Below are 18,838 nucleotides of genomic sequence, written 5' to 3' on the forward strand. Positions count from 1 at the left end.
GGTCTGGAGTCGGTCCCTGTGGAACTGTACTTTGATTGCGATGTAGATGGGTCGTGTTGGGGGTAAGCAGGATTTGTGGATGCACCCCTAGCTGTTTGTCAGGGAGAAGCTGTTTTTCTGAGGGGTCTTTTTGTGTTTTATAGCGCGGGAGTGGGACGGACCGGAGTCTTCATCACGCTCAGCATCGTCCTAGAGCGCATGCGCTATGAAGGGGTGGTGGATATCTTCCAAACGGTCAAGATGTTGCGAACGCAGCGGCCAGCCATGGTGCAAACAGAAGTGAGTAACCCGTATCCCTTCCCCCACGGTGCAGGTTAGCCTAGCATTAGATTTTCCCAAGAGCTACGGAAAAAATGGTAACAAAAACTCATTTGGGGTTCTGATGATGTTTATTAATCTTATCCATTAGTTTAAAATGGGGCCTCATGGAACATGAATAATAACATTTTAATTCTAATTTTATCGAGAGTCTTTTTGTGCTTTACAGTTATCAAGGTCCTTTTCCAATAATGACAGTACAACAGAGCAAAGAAGAGAGACTAAATTTCAGACGTAAAAAATAAATAAGAACCCTAATATCAGCATTAGTGTTGATCTCAATCCTAAATTACAAATGATAAGAAGCATTCAGCATAAAAGGAGAATAATGTAAATTTACCTACTGGTGATGAATGGAGGTTATAACAGAAGTTCAAGAGGAAGGTTCGATTCGAATCTCTCACACATCCACTCACCTACATATACAAGTCTCGCACCCCGGACTTCCCTTCCTGTAGCAGTCTTGCATCCCCCTGCCAGTCTACACCCCTGCTGCAGCTCCCTGGCTCATTCCTCACAGTAGTGAGGGGGTTTGGGCAGCCTTATTCTCACAGCTGGGCTGCCACTCCCTCAGCTTGGTTAGTCATGCCAAACTGACATATTTTAGCCCTCTATCGCATTCATCAGAATCTAACCAGACTGCTGAATTATTTTATAGAGAGGGTTTTTATATTCATTAATTTCTGCCCAGCATGATGGCACTCATTTATATCAGCATCAAGAGTAAAGTGCTGCTCAAGAAGGCAACAGCAACAAAAGCTTAAGCCACTACAGTAAGTCCTAGTTGTGGGTTCTGAGCCCTGATGTCCCATGCAGTAAACTGAAGGTACAATTACTGTTTCAAAACCATGCATCCTGACTGCCATAGCTGCAGCATTTGCCTTGGTGTTATGTAGAACTTCATGTGTAATTATGATTGTTACATGTGAGTGGAAACCGCGTCAGTGCTTATCAGAACCTGGTGAAAAATGGAATGTACTTACATCTCTGTCCCTGCAGATTGTTTGAAAAAGAGTAGTCCCAGGATTCAGGGGTGAAGAAGAGGAAATCATTTGCATTAAAGCAGGTTTTAATCTTTTCTCTCTTTCTTTTATCAGGATGAATATCAGTTTTGCTACCAGGCTGCTCTGGAATACCTAGGAAGTTTTGATCACTATGCAACGTAATAAGCCATCTTGTCAGCGATTTTACCGTCCCCCAGTCCACAGTCTTCTGAGCCATAGAAACTTGTGTGAAATTTTAAGACAAAATTCTCAACAATTCTCAACAACAACAACGAAAAACACTTATTCGGACTAAAAAAAAGACTGTAGTGAGGGAGGAAGGAATTTTAAAGGAGTGCGTCACACATACAGAAGCCCTCACTCAGGACTAATCTGGACTCGGAACCAAATGGAGGCTCAAGCTGTCGGTTGGGAACTTTTTTTATGTGTTGGACTGCTAACTTTACCTCAAGTGTTCAGACGTGGAGGACATTATAAATATTTTGTGGACATCTATTAAATACAAAAAAACCAACAAAAACAACAGTAAACAAAAAAAACTACATCAAAATCTTGCTTCATTTTGATGCTCAAGAAGGGAGAAACAAGTTCTGTGTTTTAAATTGACAGAATAAGAAAAAAGGGGACTTGGTTACATTAGACAAAGGATTCATGTGTCCATGATCAGGGTTATGTTTCAGCAGTACATCCCTTTGGAAAGGGAGAGTAATAACATAGTGATTCTGGCATTGTAGACAAGCCTTCAAGCTGTGCCCACTGTTGTCCCAGGAAATGGTAGTTTAGACCCCTAAGAGATTTAGTGTCTTCATAGAGAACAGGAGATTGAATATTAGTACCAAGGAAAGAGGAGGAGATAATGCAGTCCACCCCACCCATCTTTACCACCCAGTGCTTGTTACACCCTGATGTTAGGCCGAGTGAAGACTTGCGCTTGCTTCTGTTAGCCTTTCAGCAGTCCTTACAAGCAATTATGGGCTGTCAAAAAAAGCAATCTAGATTTAAAGAAAAAATATTTTTTTAAAATCTATTTTTAACAACAGAGCAGTCAAGGGTTTAAAAGGCAAAAGGAATTTGAAAACATCACATTTAATAGGAATATTTTTCTGCTTCCGAAGCATATTGATTCAGGCAGAGGTCAAGCAGCCCGCAACGTTTAGTTAAGGAAGTGGTGGAAGGGTGGTGCATTTCTGAAGGTTGAAGTTGAAGTATAAACTGGAGGGCAAGGGCATTACTGAAATGTACTGGATTTCTCCTGCAAGAGAATCCTTTTTTCCAAGAAAGAGAAGTGAGGACACAGTTGTTCAAAGGTGAAGAGATTCTAATCTGGGTGTGTTTTTGTCCAGTGAAGTTCTCTGTCAGTATCTGTATATCTGTTAACTGTACTTACATACAGGTGAATTATGGACTTTGAAAAGCACTTTATCCAGACTCTCTCAAATGTGCTCCCTTTTTAAATTTGGTAACAACAAATTTGGGTTAACTCGCAGACAAGTGAAAACAATCCAGAATATTCCATCAGGGCTTTCTGGGGTCTGGGCTAGAACGGACAGATATATATGTCCAAATATATGAGCGGACAGAGGTTATCCACATGGTGATAGCTGTATAAATTGCTCAATAATAGACTGAAACAAATGCTATTTTCACAAAAAGTCTAGAAAGTCAGTTAATTATGGATGAATCAGTTACCTTCTTAAATTCTGAAAATTCTGAACCACTTCATTTAATTGCAGTAAGCTCTTTCAACTATTCAGGATTATTTTGTCAAGAAATCAAAAGGGCTGGGTATCTGCTGCTCACTTCACAATAATCAGATTATCTTCTGTAAACAGGGGGCAAAGAGATATAAATGCTGTGCATTACAAGGTCAGTTTTAAGGCTGCATGAATGTCTCAGAAACTGTGGACTGTAACTCATCCACAATAGTTGGCAAATACAGATTCCCAGTTTTGCTAAATAGCAGTCCAGGAGAAGAAGGCAGAATGCTTTTCTGTATTGGTTTGCACAAGCAGCTGTAGTAATCATTCCATTGAAAGGGACTGAACACATCCCTTTTCTGTAAAGAGTGTGCAAGGAGGAAACTGAGCGGGTTGTTGTTTTAAATGAAAAGGCAGAACAGTGAAATTTCCTTCCATTACACCTGCTACCTGTTTTTTTGTGACTGTAGTAAGCAGTTTATTGCAAGCATGCTTTGTTTTTCCAATAATTTCAAAATAATTAATATACATATTAAAGATACATCACTGCAGTCGTTCAAACCTGGTATGACCCTTTTCTATTGCAAAAGATCTAAATAATGATGTTGTGAAGGAGGTAACAGCACCAGGTTACTGAAGAAATTATCCATGAATATTTTTTACCAGCCCATACCTCAAAGAGTTGTTCTCCCTTGTTGCCAGCATCTTAATAGAAATTAAATCAGCGACTGAACTATGTTTGCTATGGTGTGATATTTAGGCACAGGGCCAGAGCCTATTAGGTCATGATGGCTTGGGTAACTTTTTCAACCACTGTGCACAAAGAAGAGGAGAATGGTTTTGTTATTCTTTTGTTCAGAGTCAAAAGGAGGGGTTATTGCTTTTAGTAAGGCCTTGTCACCTTGCCTGATCTACAGTGCACTCAAAGATGCTTGTGAGGCTCCACTTTAGAAATCACCACAAGTGGTTTATCATTGTTCCTTGAAACAGGTTCAGAATGCCAAAACAAAATCACTCCCTCAGTTGCTGTTGAACAAACCAGGATGCCAAGCAAATTGGTGGGATTATAGAGTATGAAAATAATGTTTTTGACAAGGGAAAGTATTGAAAGAACAAATCAAGTGGACTGTTGCTTGTCTGTTAACTACTTCACCAGGTAATGCGAGACCGAGGTAAACGGACAAAGCCGGCTGGGCCTCAATTAAAAATGAAAAGTGCTCCCATAAAACATGTTGAATTAGATCACTTGTCTTTACAATTGAAAGTTGTTTTCTTGAGAGGTATTAAAATTCTGTCAACACTTGGTGATGTCTGCATATGTAGTGGAACTCCCCCCAACACACACCCATAGAACCAGTATCCCACCCGACAGTTGTTTTTCTGCTCAGAAGGAGGTACGTCTCCAGCTCAGTAGGTGTTCACTCACGTATTGAGCTGCCTGGGAGCTGTGAGTTGTCCAAAAAAGCCTTATTGTTCTCAATATTCATAGAATACACATTTTATATTTGCTTTCCCTTTTACCTGGCATTTTCATTTTCATTTAGTTACAGTGCTTAACAAAAAATCTTGTTTGCATTATTAAAGTCAGCGGGGAAAAATGCATATTTGTTCATATTATGTTAAAAAGACATTTCTATTTTTTCACTGTAGAATTGTTAATTGTAAGGTGTGTGTGAATACATATATTTTCACAGTGTATATGTATTCACAAATGCAGTATATATATATACAGTATATATATCATCCAGAATGTTACTATAAATTTTGTTTTTATTTTTTTCCTTTTTTTTACCTTTTAGAGACTTTTAATTGCTGTTATAAAAAAGAATATGATGGCTTTTCTTTTTTAAATTTGTAATCACAACCTTGGGAAATATTTTGCGTTTCTCTGGAAACAGTGAAATGGGTGGGGCTCCTGCATTGTGCTGTTGCCTCAGACCCTTTTAATTTACTACCACTCGGTAGACTGTGCTGATAGCATAGTTGTTTTTATTATTAATATTATTACAATGATGATTATTAGTATTAGTATCTTTTTTTAAGTAGCAAATTAACTGGTCTACTAAACAATGAATCTAAGAATTAATTAGACAATAACCAATTAATTATTACTGTACTGGACAGATTAATTCTGCTGTACGCGGTGAAAATGTATGTTTTTTAAGCCCTCTCTTCCTGTAGTTTTCAAATTTTACTAACACAAATTAACTATTGACTATGTTGTATACCATTTATGGCCCAGAACAGAATTTAAATATAAAAAAAATCTGGTCCTTCTAAACTTGAAAAAAGAAAGCTGGAATGCTAATCACCCAGAGTTCTCTGAGGCCTGCTCTTCGTGTTGCCTTTAGGTTTTGGTCTCTGGATTTTTGTTTAAATTGGACCACTGGCACAGGGACTGCATGGTGGTGTTCACAGCGATAGTGCCATGATATCCGGATGGCTTTTGCCATCAGTGATCATGTGATGCTTTTGTGGACAGCAAGCAAGATTTCGGCCATGCTGTCTTCAAAGCAGAGCTGTCAAGCCTGACGAGCCAGCACTGTCACACTGCCACAGAGGAGATGTCTTGCAAGACTGCCCCTCTGTTTAGACCACATTATCCTCGACTCCCTCCACGTCAGCAGAGATCAAAGTCTAAGAAACCAGATGTTTGTGTCCCACTTTTAATTTCTTGTTTGCCACTGTATACTAAGAGGCACTAAAAGCATAACAAATGCTAATGATTTCCGTACTCATGTGTTATGCTTTCAATGCTTCTCAGTACAGTAAATAAATTTGGGCTCCTGAGCAAAGCGAGACCGCATTTTAGAAACTCTTAAGCTGTTTCTAAAGCCGTTTGTGGAGCTACAGTTGTGCTGGCTGGGGCTCTCCACTTGTAATCAAGGTATTTCACTCATACTGCTTCAATAAAGTACCCAGCTGTGCACATGGTTACAAATGTAAGTTGCTTTGGATAAAGCATATATTGATATTACATCTTTACATGGAAATATAGAAATTAAGTATTCTAATCTGAAAAAAGCACGAAGGGCTGTTTGCCGAGTGCCTGAACTAGTCAAGACAATGAGAAGAATCCTGGGAGATGGCAGCTTTCTATGCTGAAATGAATTCCTCCAATTGTACCTGTGTGACGTACATTGTAGTTGACAAATTGGTGGTTGATTGCTCAACGCACCTTTGTTCTTAAGAGGACCCTTATAAAATGTCTGTGTTGTATCAAATTTGTTGGTGAGGCATTGTTAGTACATGCAATGTATTCTCGTTAGGGGACCGAGAACAAATCTGGATTTCTTTTCAAAAACTGAAAGGCGCAAATACAACCAGAAGAACATAAAAGGGCAAAGACTTGCTCATCTAGCAATCCTCTGAGGTTCCCAACATGGCCTCAAACAGCTTGGATTTTTAAACAAAACCCATTTTGAGGATAAGAAAGCCTAGTCTGGATGTGAGAACTGCTAAGGAGCCAGGGAGAAATGAGGACTGCAAAGGAGTTTTGGAAGCTTGTTCAACTTGTTGCTCTGTAACTAGTGAAAGTTGCCAGAATTAGGACTTATGTTGCAGCCAAACTAATGGAACATTTGTTCAATGGTAAAACAGAAAAAAATAAAAAAACAAAAATGAAAAATACAACAAAAAAAAGTTTCTTTGTATGAGGGCCAAGTGCTATCGCTTTCAAAACTGTTAACTGAAACAATAATTGGTTTAAAACCACTGTGTATGTAGATACGTTGACTTTGTATTAAAGAAAAGATTGTCTGAAAGCGTGTGTGGCTTTTTCTTTTCCATTTTCACTGCTGTGTTTTAGTTATCTCCATCATATTAACTCGCAGTAATACTAGTACTTGGCAGTTTTTGAAAATTAAGGCATGTAGCCTAATGCAGAGGAGGCCAATACTGCAGGTTGCTGATGCTGATAGTTATTCACAGTTTAAGTTTGTTCTTTCTTTTTCATATGGTGTAAAGCTGAGACTCTCACGATGGTTTACGGGGAACTACTCAAGTGAAAAGTTCAGTTAAAAGGTTCAGTGACTCTAAGAAATTAAGTATGAAGATCAAGGAAGACTCATTGCCCAGATCAAACAAACCTGTTGCTAGTGACCTGAAATATTTTAAATGCAAAAAAGGGCTAGAAACATCAACCTGCATGTTGTGAAGAACACAACAAATACTTTTTCTAAAGTCATATTATAACCAATTTATAAGAAATTATTCAATAACTCTCAGGCTATCCACTGTTAAGTTTTATTACTTGTCATACTGTAGCTTCTGTACCTTGGAAAATGGTGTATCATCTGTTAACATTTAACAGAAAGAAATAATGCTTATAAACATGCTTACAGCTTGTTTTAACACTTCACAGCTGTCCCATTTAACAGTGTAACTGCTAATTACTACCAAAAATAGAATCTTCTGAAGATAATATAATAAGCATTAAGAAGACATTTCCAATTTTTAGCATGGATTTAACATTTACTTGGTCCTTTATTATAATATGATGTGTAGGTAAGGTAGCACTGAACGTGTGATCTATATTTAAATAATATTACATGAAGTATACTCTAGGACATTAAGCCAATTATGTTGTTTTCTTTTCCTTTTCAAACTTTGCAACGGATGCTTTAATTCTTTCTCCCCGCACTACAAATCGCCTGTTCACATTTGTTGTAAACGCTGATGTACCACATTGCTTCAGCTCTCCTCCTCCTGGCAGTCACACTCACCACAGGTCCTGCCAACAACCTCCAGAGACTCATTGCCACCCAAGTGAGGAACAGCCTTGATGGTTTCTATAAAGGGGTATAAACCTTCAATGATGGTCCTGAAACAATTGCACAATGAACCAGATTTCATTGCAGTTCAGTGCAGCTGAACAAGTGATTAGAGGCTCAATGCATTGAATTACACAAAGGCCTGGGTTATTTGTAATACCTGGGGAAGCAATAAATTGTATTATTGGGGAGCTTCATTGTGTGCTTGGCTGCTACAAACAAATCAATTACAAAGTGAAAATTAATGATCAAATGTCTGTGCTTTGTTTCTTTTTCTAACCCTCCATGGTGCAGTGTTTTCAATGAGTGCTCAATTTAGTCTCTTGTTTCAAGACTTTGTCTCAAACTGATCCTTAATCATTTCATTCGAAGATCAAGACAGTCTTAAGAAAAGGTTTGGATGACGACAGACGATGTCAGCCCATTTTCCAAAAAAGCATAGGTAGGTAAGTGATCCAAGGATTTCATCCAGGCGTTTTCATGTTACACTGTACTGTGCGTTAAAGCCGACCTCAACCCTTCAGGTGAGGAACCTGTTCTCAGTTTTAAGTGCACTTCCACGTGTTTCCACTTGTGTCCATCAAGACGGACACTGGAGGCTCATCAAAAATCCATTTATGGGTTCCTCCTTAGACTCTTTGATCAGTGTAGATCATAACATAAAATTGTACCTTTTCTAAATCCTTCCTTGCTGACTATTTCCCAGGATATTATTTCCATATGGATTTAGTTTAGTTCTAACAAACATTTCCATTACCTTACATGTAACAGAAGTCAGACTTGTGGAAGAGTAGAGTCAGTGGCTTCTGAATTACATCTCTATTTCTTTTGTACAATTGGTAACATACCATGAGGACGATGGGGATAGATTAAACTTGAGTGCTTCTAATACAGAACTTTTTTTTAACTGATTCAATCTCTTTTGGAAGACACTTGTTCTGTGCTTCAGAAGAATTTGTTTAAACTGTTATCAATATCCCCTTATTTCATACAGTACCTACATTATCCCATTTTACTTTTCTTAAACTGCACCTCACTATTTCAAAGTCAGTTTTCCATAAATTGTAACCATATGTTCAGTTTCAAAATATACTTAGAAGCACACTGTATTTTTATCACATTTTCCTAATGACTATCTCATCTCTGGTTGCCTGGCTCTGTTTCGATTGTTTGAAAAGACCAGATCTATACAAACATTATCCCTTGTAAGAAATATGACAAACTGAGTATGGAAGCAGTCATAAGTGCTTGCCGCTCCAAGTCTTAGAGGTCTTTCCCAGTTGGAAAAATTGAAGTCTCCCATAAAAACTATTTCATTTAAACATAACATCTTAATTTTATTACACTGTATTAAATTATAATCAGCATGTGGATTTTGTGGCCTAAAGCAGGGTTTCCAACCTTGAGTCCATGGACCCCCTGTGAGGGGTCTCTAGGATTTTACAGATTTGAGGTAATATACCATTATATTATTATTTACCTTTTAATAAAAAATATCTTCTACTGAAGTGATCCAAACAATTTATATTTAACTTCATATTCAAATTGCAGTCTGGATTAAACAGTAGCCCATGTTCTCTTAATTTACCTTTGATCTACAGTATGTCACAATCACATCTCACCCCACATTTTAAACAAAAGATTTTGGAGTAAACGAGGTGTTAACAGGAGAGCTACCTCGATTTTGATTTTATATAAAGTGCAGATAACAGTCAACCACAATTTTGTGACAAATGGGGAACATTTAGAGCATGAAACCTTGCAAATTGCAGAGACACCCGGAAAATAGACACCCAGCTACCCAAGGGTAGCTATAAAATTGAAAACAGTACCGCTACCAGACTATACAGTCAAAGAATCGATAGGATGGCACGTAACTGCGAGAGTGTTTTCATAAACAAATAGGAAAGTGGACCATTGGCAGCTCTGTTGGACAACAACCGTTGCAGATGAGGCAGTATCGGTCGTGTACGAGCAATACAGTGATGACACAATGAGTTGAAACAAGACATTCTCATGTCTGTGAGCCCTGCTTCCACAACAAGAAAAGGACATTTTTAAAGAATGTGGCTCCTATTTTACAGCACAGAAACCTTCATTTAAGAATATTGTTGTCTGCTGTACTGATGGGACAACTTCCATGATGGGGAAAAAAGACATTGTGACACACCACTTCTTACATCTGAAAACTTACAGGCTACGTATAATCTGACTCCTCTCTGTTAATCAGTTCTTGATTGATTGATGTGCCTTGGCTTTTAATTTGAAAATTAACCTTTGTTGAGGAACCATGTTAATGTCATCATACATTTCCATTGTTTCTTAAATTGTCTTTGTTTCTTAAGTGTTCATCCAATTTAACTCAATCTTTTCCATAACTCTCACTGTTACAGAAGAAATATTGATTGGTCTACAGTTTCCAGATTAAGATTTGTATCCTTTTTTGTTGCTTTTGCAATTCTACAATCTGTGAATACACTTCCCATACTGAGTGAGTTGAAATATCCTAGCTAGGGATCTATGAATATGTCCCTCACTTCCTTAGGTATGACTGGGTAAGTACTATCAAGCTCTGGCAGTTGATTAGTTTGAAGCCAACTTAGCTCCTGTAGAGACTCGGTATCGATTGGTACACAGTACACATGAAGCTGCTTCTATGACATTAGTGATATTAATAATGCAAGGTTCATTTTCTATTATTATTAAAACCCTTTTTCTATCTTTAATTTCTGGGACCTCCTTTGAAATATACCAACACACTGCATCAGCAGTGAAACTAGCCAGATTTTTACTTACTTTTTAAATCACTTATTTTATATAGAATATACCGAATAAAAGAACAGAAGTTAAATCTGAAATCTAGTGAGCCAGGTAGATAGCATCTAATTCAAAAATGACCATTTTAAATACAAGCTTTAACACAATGCTGTGAATTTTTTTTAGAAATAAATGAAAAAAATATCCTGCACATCTGCTGTGTCACGGAGCTTTAATGCGGTACCAAACTGTGTGCTCTTTTAATGCATTATCTTTCAATGTGTCTCATTGGGCACTGAAGGTGCCAACCCAGCCTGAAGTATAATCTGGAAATTGCTGCCCAGCAGGTTTCTTCTTTCACACACAGGTACTGCTGTTAGCAAAGAAAATAAAGAATCTAAAACGTTTTACCAGCATGTCTCTAAACAAAACAAAAATTACTGCTTAATACTTTTGGCTAATTCACGTCACCCCCTTCCACTTCCTACACCCAGCCACCCTCTTCTGCCCTCTAAACATAACTACTGCAGCACACCCCCACAGAATGAAGAACTCCACAGCCAGTCAATAATCCCTGGCTTAAAATGGCTTCACTGAGGAAAAGCCTACACACTTGAAGGCAGAGAAAGGGCACAGAGTACAATGTAATAATGCAATACAGCAAGGGCATAAGGAAAATCTGCTGTAGACACCAGGTGAAAGTTTTATTATAGTTAAAGTTATGTGAAGGATACTGGTACAGTCCATTAGTAAAAAGTTTAGCTTATCCCAAAACCTGTTCATCATGGCGATGTGTTTAGTGGTTTTTGTATAGTTCTAAATAGCATATCAGGTACTCAGTTAATCTTTCTGTCAGCATACTTGAGCATGTAAAAATGAAAAACATCGAAGAAACAAAACTGTGAAAAGGCAAAAGATTTTCGAACTCATGTCCACAAAGTAAAATGTAGCAACTTTCAAAAGGATTTTGAAAACCACAACATGACATGATTATATAATGTGTATTTAACATTATATAGGTAGTAATTGGACTAACAACCTGGGAACAATGAGAGTTTGTGTTGTACACTCGTGAGCCACATTATTAAGAACACACAGTCAAACAAATTGAGTCTCAGTGGCAGGTAAAGACTCCGTTGAGCTAGAAGAATCTGCATTTCAGACCCACAAATTGTCATCTATATCAGATTGCTAACTAAAGGTAAGGAAGAAAGGAATGGGATTGTTCTGCAAACATCTATAAGCCTTGTGGAATACATGCCACAGCCTGTTCAAGCTGTTCTTTCAATTTGCAACACATTACTCGCATGTTTTCTAATAATATGGACAATGAGCTTACATACTCTACTGTGGAGACTGGCTCTTCTCACTACATTAGCACTGCAGGATTAATTAATCACAGTAGTCTCATTTACATGTAATTCCCCTTGGTACAACAACCAGCTTCACTGCATGAAATCTCAAGGGTGTGCAGTGCATCCACAGAGACTGATGATGATGAGAATTCTCGTCAGTTTAATAACACTGAGTAACTTATCAGGGGACTTTACAGTGAATTCATTTTTTGACAAATCAGATGGAATTTGAGCTTGCTCCATCCACTCTATCCACTGACCTGATATTTTTGTACTTTTTGTTTATCTTCTCTACAATGGCCCACTCTACAATGATTACATCAAATTGTCACAAGATTAATTAAAACAAGATTCTATTGATAAGCACCAAACCAACATCCCGTCTTTGTTGTCATTGTCTGTTTGATGTGTAAATAATGCCCTGTGATGAATTTGCATCTCATCCAGTTTGTACTGTATCTCGCCTTGCAGCAGTTGCAGGGATAGCCTCCAGCTCCCCAGCTATACCTCTATTGGATAAAGTGTTTAGAAAGATGGATGGATGTGTAAATAAAGTTGTAGAAAAATAGCAATCTGGCCTTTTCAAGCTTCATTGTCTTGAGGTCAATACCAAGCATCCAAGCTGAGAATGTGTAGTATCTAATGACCAGCCTAAGAATAGAGAAATCCAATTTGAAGAAACAGAAGGTCACAGTGGAAAAGCAAACTAATCTGACTGCATGGCAGGGGGGTTAATCTTTTCCATTAATTGCAGACCATTTTGGCAAGAAGGATTATGCTAAGCAGAACTTCAGAGCTAAATGAGATAGTAAGAATAGTAAGAGTGTTTCTATATTACTTGTTTTCATAGTATACATAGGATAAATGATTTTGTGATTTAAATTCTTAGAAACCATAACCCCAAGATTTTTTACATTTTGGCTGGCCATCTTCAGATTAGAAGTTTAGATTAGTGTTTTTAGAAGTTTCTTCAGAACACTAAGCTCATACCAAACTATTTAGCAGGTTGCGCTGAACCTACTGTATATATAAGATATAGTATAGGCATACACAAGGTTAAGCACTTTTTACAGGGGGGGGGAGATATTTCACCAAGTCTCCTCGCACAGTCACGTATCTCTGCTACTGCTTCATAAAGTGCTATCATGATGAAAAGATGTTGGTTGATCCCTAAACCATTCCAGCACTGCTACCTGGGTATCACTGTTACTGAATAAGACTAATAAGTTCTAAGTCTATTAAATGTAAGATAGTGGAAACAACAACACAAACAAGTAGAAAATCAGTTGGACAGAAATGGGATAGTCTTGACTGATGCATGAATAATGGATATTTGATAATAGATCCAAACAGGTGATAAACAATATGACATTGTTACAAATGCAGGTTGTTAAAATTCCAAAATAACCCAATCAAAGTTCTGGTCCTGAAAAAAACTTGCTATTCAAGTAAATTATACAATTCTAGAATAATTACACTTGTAATGCGGGAATATCAAAGGCAACACTTTCTTGCTTTCTTGGTTTCTCTGGCACAGCTTGTTAACGGTGTAATAACCAGGTGACAAGCTTAACCAGGAAAAACAAAAATTACAAACGTGTGCAACACACCAAGTTTACAGGTATAGTTCAAGTCTTGGAACTCCCACTCTTGTGATCCCAATCACACCTTCTACACACATAAAAAACACAGAATTCTCACTATGAGGACATAAATACCTGTGACAGGCCACCAGTTAACGATCATCAAAAGCGGATTCAGCTGTTAGGAGTTACTGTACTGATAGCTGACAGCTGTTGGTCCTCCATTTGAACAAGTGCTCTCTTCAAGTAGGTATAAGAGGGCCAAGCTGGAAACAGGGCATACCAGGGCTCTGCAGAGAGAAGAGAGCAGTCTTATAAAACAACTTGAAGGAAAGAGAGAGACGGGCTAAACCGGAGAGAGCCAAGAACAACCTCAGTGTACAGTAGCAGTTTGAAGAGCTGCTGGCTGAGAGGGACCAAGCATCCCCACAAAGGTTTGAAATGTAAACATCTGGCAAACACGCAACACACAAAAACATATTTAGATTTTATAAATGATAAAAGATAGTCATAAAAGATAGCCTCAAGGTGCAGAGAGTAGTAATTCGCACTAATTTGTTTGGATTAAAAAATAGTTTATGGATCAAAAACAGGCCAGACATGAGGTGAATGCTCTAGCTGGGGTCATTTAATTAGTGGGGTACCACAGGGATTTGTATTAGGACTTCTTCTCTGAAATTTCTATCAATGATCTAGATTCTGGTAAAGGTACTGTAGTAAACTAGTCAAGATGGCAGATGGTAGGATGATTAACAAGACTTTTGAGGTAGCTAGAGAAATTCAGAAAGATTTACTGAAAACTAAGCAAATACATTGGTGATGATGTTCAATGTAGATAAGTGCAGAGGATTTTTATCACATAGTAAAAACATTAAGGACTAAAACAAAATGGAAAATGCTAAACTTGGAAGAAGCTAGTTACAGAAAGCCTTTAGGTGTTAAGGCTGATGCTTTAAATCTAGACAATGTGGAGAAGCAAAGCAAGACTCAATTTTAGGACGTATAGTTAAAGGTTTTTTTGTTTGCTGTCCCATTGCCATGTTCAGTCTGTCAGCTCCAATGTTACTGTGTGGGTTAGGCTGTGGTTTCATGCTTCAGGTGCTCCATGCGCTTGTACCGTCTGCTGTTGTGTGGTGTGTCGCTAGTGTGTAGTGTGTCGCTAAGAAGCAGGGACACTTCAACAGCAACATTCGTCTGTCTTAAATTTATGAGAATAAGGCTTAAATTTCTTCCATTACTAGAATATGTTGGAGTTACTTTAAAGAATGCTACAGAGCAGTTAGCAAGCATTGTCGGACTAGTTTTCCCAGTATCACTGCTGTGCTCTGAAAATAAGCTTAAAAGCATCTTTTCCTGCCGTGAATAAGCTTTTAAATAGTGAAAAGGGGTGTATGAAATGACATACCATTTTAAGTGATTTTTAACAATCCAATTGTTTTAAATTAAAGAAATATTTCCATTTGAAAACCCTGACTGTTGTACTTAAGATTTTCTTTTAGAATAACTACCATTATCTTCTTCTATTATTTTAAAGTTCTTAACTATCTGTAGCGGTTTTTAGTGCAACAAAACCACTTCTACACCCCAGCAAGTAAAGTTATCCTCCTTTCAGCGCTCCCAGGAGCCCAGTGTCCGAGAGGAAATTCCACATAATATTCCAATCTGGGAGGGAAGTGGGGAAAGTAATTATGTTTTTGTGTGCAAGTCCATTAATCATGCAATTATAAAGGGCCTTTTTTTCCTTAAAGAGGGAGTTTTGTCCTTCTATCTTGCTTTATCGCATTACTTGTTAATTAAGAATTATGTTCGAGCGTCTTCATTTTAATTATGTTGAGGCCTGAACAATTTATAACACAGCACGGGACCAAAGCAGACTGCCACCCTTCCGTGTGAAAATGCTAATGAATTTACGAGCCTGGCAACTGGGAACTTTAATAAGATTAATCCTTTTAGAAAATTAACATTGATAAAGTGAATCTGGGAATGAAACATTTGGTTTCTTTCAATTAACACTAAAAACAACACTGTTGCCAAAGGGTAAGATGGGAGTGGGTGTGGGAGTTGACTAATAAAACTAAACGTACGCTCTTGAAAACAGAGATATTTGTATGGCATCATAATTGAATCCTGTGTTTTCAATGCAAATTCATTATGTAAAACAATTAAGAAAATGATGCTTGAAATAAATAAATTATGATCAGAAAACGGAGATGTAAGTGGATCTAATGAAAAGTACAGGAGCCCACGATTAACAGCTTAAAGTCTCAGTTTGGAAGCTGAGCTTTAAGTCAGTGGAACCTCAAGAGCTACCTGTACCTGGTAATGACTGTAAAAAATGTAGAGGTAAGTTCCTTATGTAATTAATCACAAGTAATTTACACATCAATAAAGGAAATAACCATACACAAATATATAGTAAATACTTCATTCCCCCATAGTGAGAATAAAAACAGCCTTAAATTATGCTGGAGAGCTCTCAACAGCTATAAAAGTCTAATACAGCGGTTTTAAAATGAATTGTCCATATCACAGAACTTTTTAAAACAAAGCCTCATTTGCCCTGAGTACATAAAATAAACAGGCAAAGGCCACTGTCTGGATAACTGTAGTTTATGAGGAATGAAAATATGTATGTCTGCTTCTACACAGCAGAGTAGAAGGTTTTAGGTTAATTTTGTAAAACTTCCTTGGAATCTCAGCAGTTTTTTCATTTTCTTTGCTCAATTAATTCAATTGGATGGATATACATACAGACAGGGGGAAAAAGCTTAACGTTTGTAACTGCAACAAATTCTCAACTTCATTATTGGGAAAATTAGAATATATTTTTCTAGTAAGGACATTTGTGGAACCGACATCTCCTAGGAAAACACAAGGACATGCATTGCTCTGCTGGAATGTTATCATGTGTGGATGAGGCAAAATTAGAACAGCAAGTGCGTTTTCAGGACTTGATCAATGTAGAGTCAAGACGTTTACCATCAGTCCTAAAGTGGAGTTCGCTTGCAACTAGACTCTCTTACTAAGACCATTAAACCTGACAATCAGTTGGTGCGTTGTACAAAACAATTAGGGTTTCATTCTGCACGTTGACACTGTGCCACACTCACTGACTGCCAGCACTGAGGTGCTGTTCTGCATACTGATGGCAAGAAGGTGTTGTTCTCTTGGTAAGCAAGGCAGACTGGTTATTTCTGAACGCTCTGACCCCAGGCTTCTCTCTCCCTGTCTGTGTGTCTCATGGAGGGCAAGTTGGGGTATGCGAAAAGACAAATTCCTAATACAAGAAATTGTATATGCCCAATAAAGTGATCTCTTACCTCTCTTTTGTTTCCCGATTTTCACCACATTGATAATCACCAGACTAAATCACTTAAACCAAAAAAGTGATTTACTGCTTTTGCAACAGTTTAAGTCATTCAAGTGTATCACAGTCGGTTATGAATGATCATTTAATCTAAATAATACCAATGCCAAAATATTTAATCAATATTCAAAATCTGTATACTTTATTTGTCTAAGAATATTCAAGCATAGACACAGTTATAAATTCTTTTGATTCTCCATAAATTTTTCCAACACATTGTGCAAGGAGACTTAAGCATTATTTCAGGAATATGCATTGTCCATTAAGGCATTGGAAAGCTTCTGAAAAGCTGAGATGGTTCTGTAAATTCTATTTGTACCTATTTTTTACATAAAAATATATACTTTTTCAGACCATAAATACATACAATTAGACCGTATTTTAAACACATGAAATTGGTCACAAGTTAACTAATTTAGAACCTACTGTACCATTTCTAAATCCATTCTAACAATCCTGTTGCCACATAAACAATACTCCTGATAAGTTGTCTTTATTGCTTTCGTATCCTTGCACGTAATTGAAGACTTACTGATTTCTAATTATTTTGATTCTCCTTTTCTGTGGATTCTACATTAGAAATTTTCTACTTACTCAGTGGGCATTGCCCCTATCTTTAGTGACAGGATTGGTTTTGCCAACATCCTATGAATAAATTGTTTCCTTTTCTCGTTTCCTTTAGTGCAATTTGTAGAAAACCCTCATTAACCGTTTTAAGAGCTTCTGGTACTTGCAAAATGTTTGTCTCTTACGTTAATATTATTTTATGTAGTAAATTGTGTTTCTCAGCCTGGGGCATATTGTTGATACCTTCCTTAGCAAACACCTGAGAGTAATACTCATTTAATGCAATAGCCTTTTTCTTTTTAAAGGGGAACTACAATACTATTTCTATATTTCGGGGTCAGGAGGAATCGGCATTGATGGGTGCATTATAAAAAAACACAAAGAAAGTAAAACGTACAGTACATGTTAACTCGTAAAACCTCCCATTTGCATCACAAACTGGGCTATCGCAGCGCAACGCATTATTCTGCGATTCAGAATGAGGCAACAGAACTTGAGGTGAAGCAGCAGGCGTGTGAATACATCTGTTTAATCCAACGTAAATATTGCTCTCGGATTCAAGACGGTTTTGCTGACAAATACTACTTACTTGTAAACTCTGCATGCAGATCACGTTGGAACATGTTTGCGATTAAACGTCTACTGCACAACCTGCCCACAGTGCCTGGTCAACGGCAAGGGCCGCTTCACACTGCGAGTCTCGCAAACTCTCGCTCCCGCCTGTGTTGAGACCAGAGGTTTGCGATAACTTGGGCTGCTATTCAGTTCTTGCACAAAGTTCACGAATTTGTGCCTAATTCGAAATTTCTAAAAGTTGCGATACTGTCGATTAATTTATTTTGTTACCGGGATTTAATAACCGGTCTGAAAAGCTGGAACTGTAGTTCACCTTTAACGGGTAAAAGTTTCCCATTTTTAAGGGCTCTTTAAAACAGACACACTCTTAACAGTACAGAGCTCTGCATCAAACACACTGGCACTTTCCAAAGCAGATGAGAAACATGCATTCATGCACCAGTTAATCAAATTAATACTTTCTTCCCCTGTCATCCAGAAGAAATATTTTGCTTGTTTTAATTTCTTTTTCATGTTAAGCTGACCCCGAGGGCTATGCATATATATTTTTTTCACGAAACTGATTAAATTTAATTTTATTTAAATGAACTCATTTCCACGCCATCACTGGAGCATTGTGCGAGCGGTGCAGTGTATAATTAAAGACAGAAACAGTTTCTTATTTTTAATTACATTCCTGTTTAAACTTCAAACGGGAAACCATGGAAAAAGGGTTACTCTTGCTGTGTATACGTAAGAATGGCAAAGCTACAGGAAATTGGTGGTATGTAAACAACAAAATTACTCTCGTTGGTGAGAAAATAGCAAAAAAAACTTTTATGTCTCTTACATTACATTTTCCT

The 18,838-nt window shown here is 37.5% G+C and overlaps 1 protein-coding gene across 1 annotated transcript in view; it reads left to right on the top strand.

The window, feature by feature from the left end:
- The window catches only part of LOC148814047 (receptor-type tyrosine-protein phosphatase S-like), a 320,468-nt gene extending 313,691 nt beyond the window's left edge, over positions 1-6,777 (top strand). The window contains exons 34-35 of the mRNA XM_088907841.1: positions 144-279; positions 1,416-6,777. Of these exons, the coding sequence (XP_088763967.1) occupies positions 144-279; positions 1,416-1,484 (205 nt within the window). The 3' untranslated portion in view covers positions 1,485-6,777. The remainder of the gene's footprint in view (positions 1-143; positions 280-1,415) is intronic.
- The last annotated feature ends 12,061 nt before the right edge of the window (positions 6,778-18,838 follow it).

Source organism: Atractosteus spatula, chromosome 28 (genome assembly GCF_055471065.1).
Source record: "Atractosteus spatula isolate fAtrSpa1 chromosome 28, fAtrSpa1.hap1, whole genome shotgun sequence".
NCBI lineage: Eukaryota > Metazoa > Chordata > Actinopteri > Semionotiformes > Lepisosteidae > Atractosteus > Atractosteus spatula.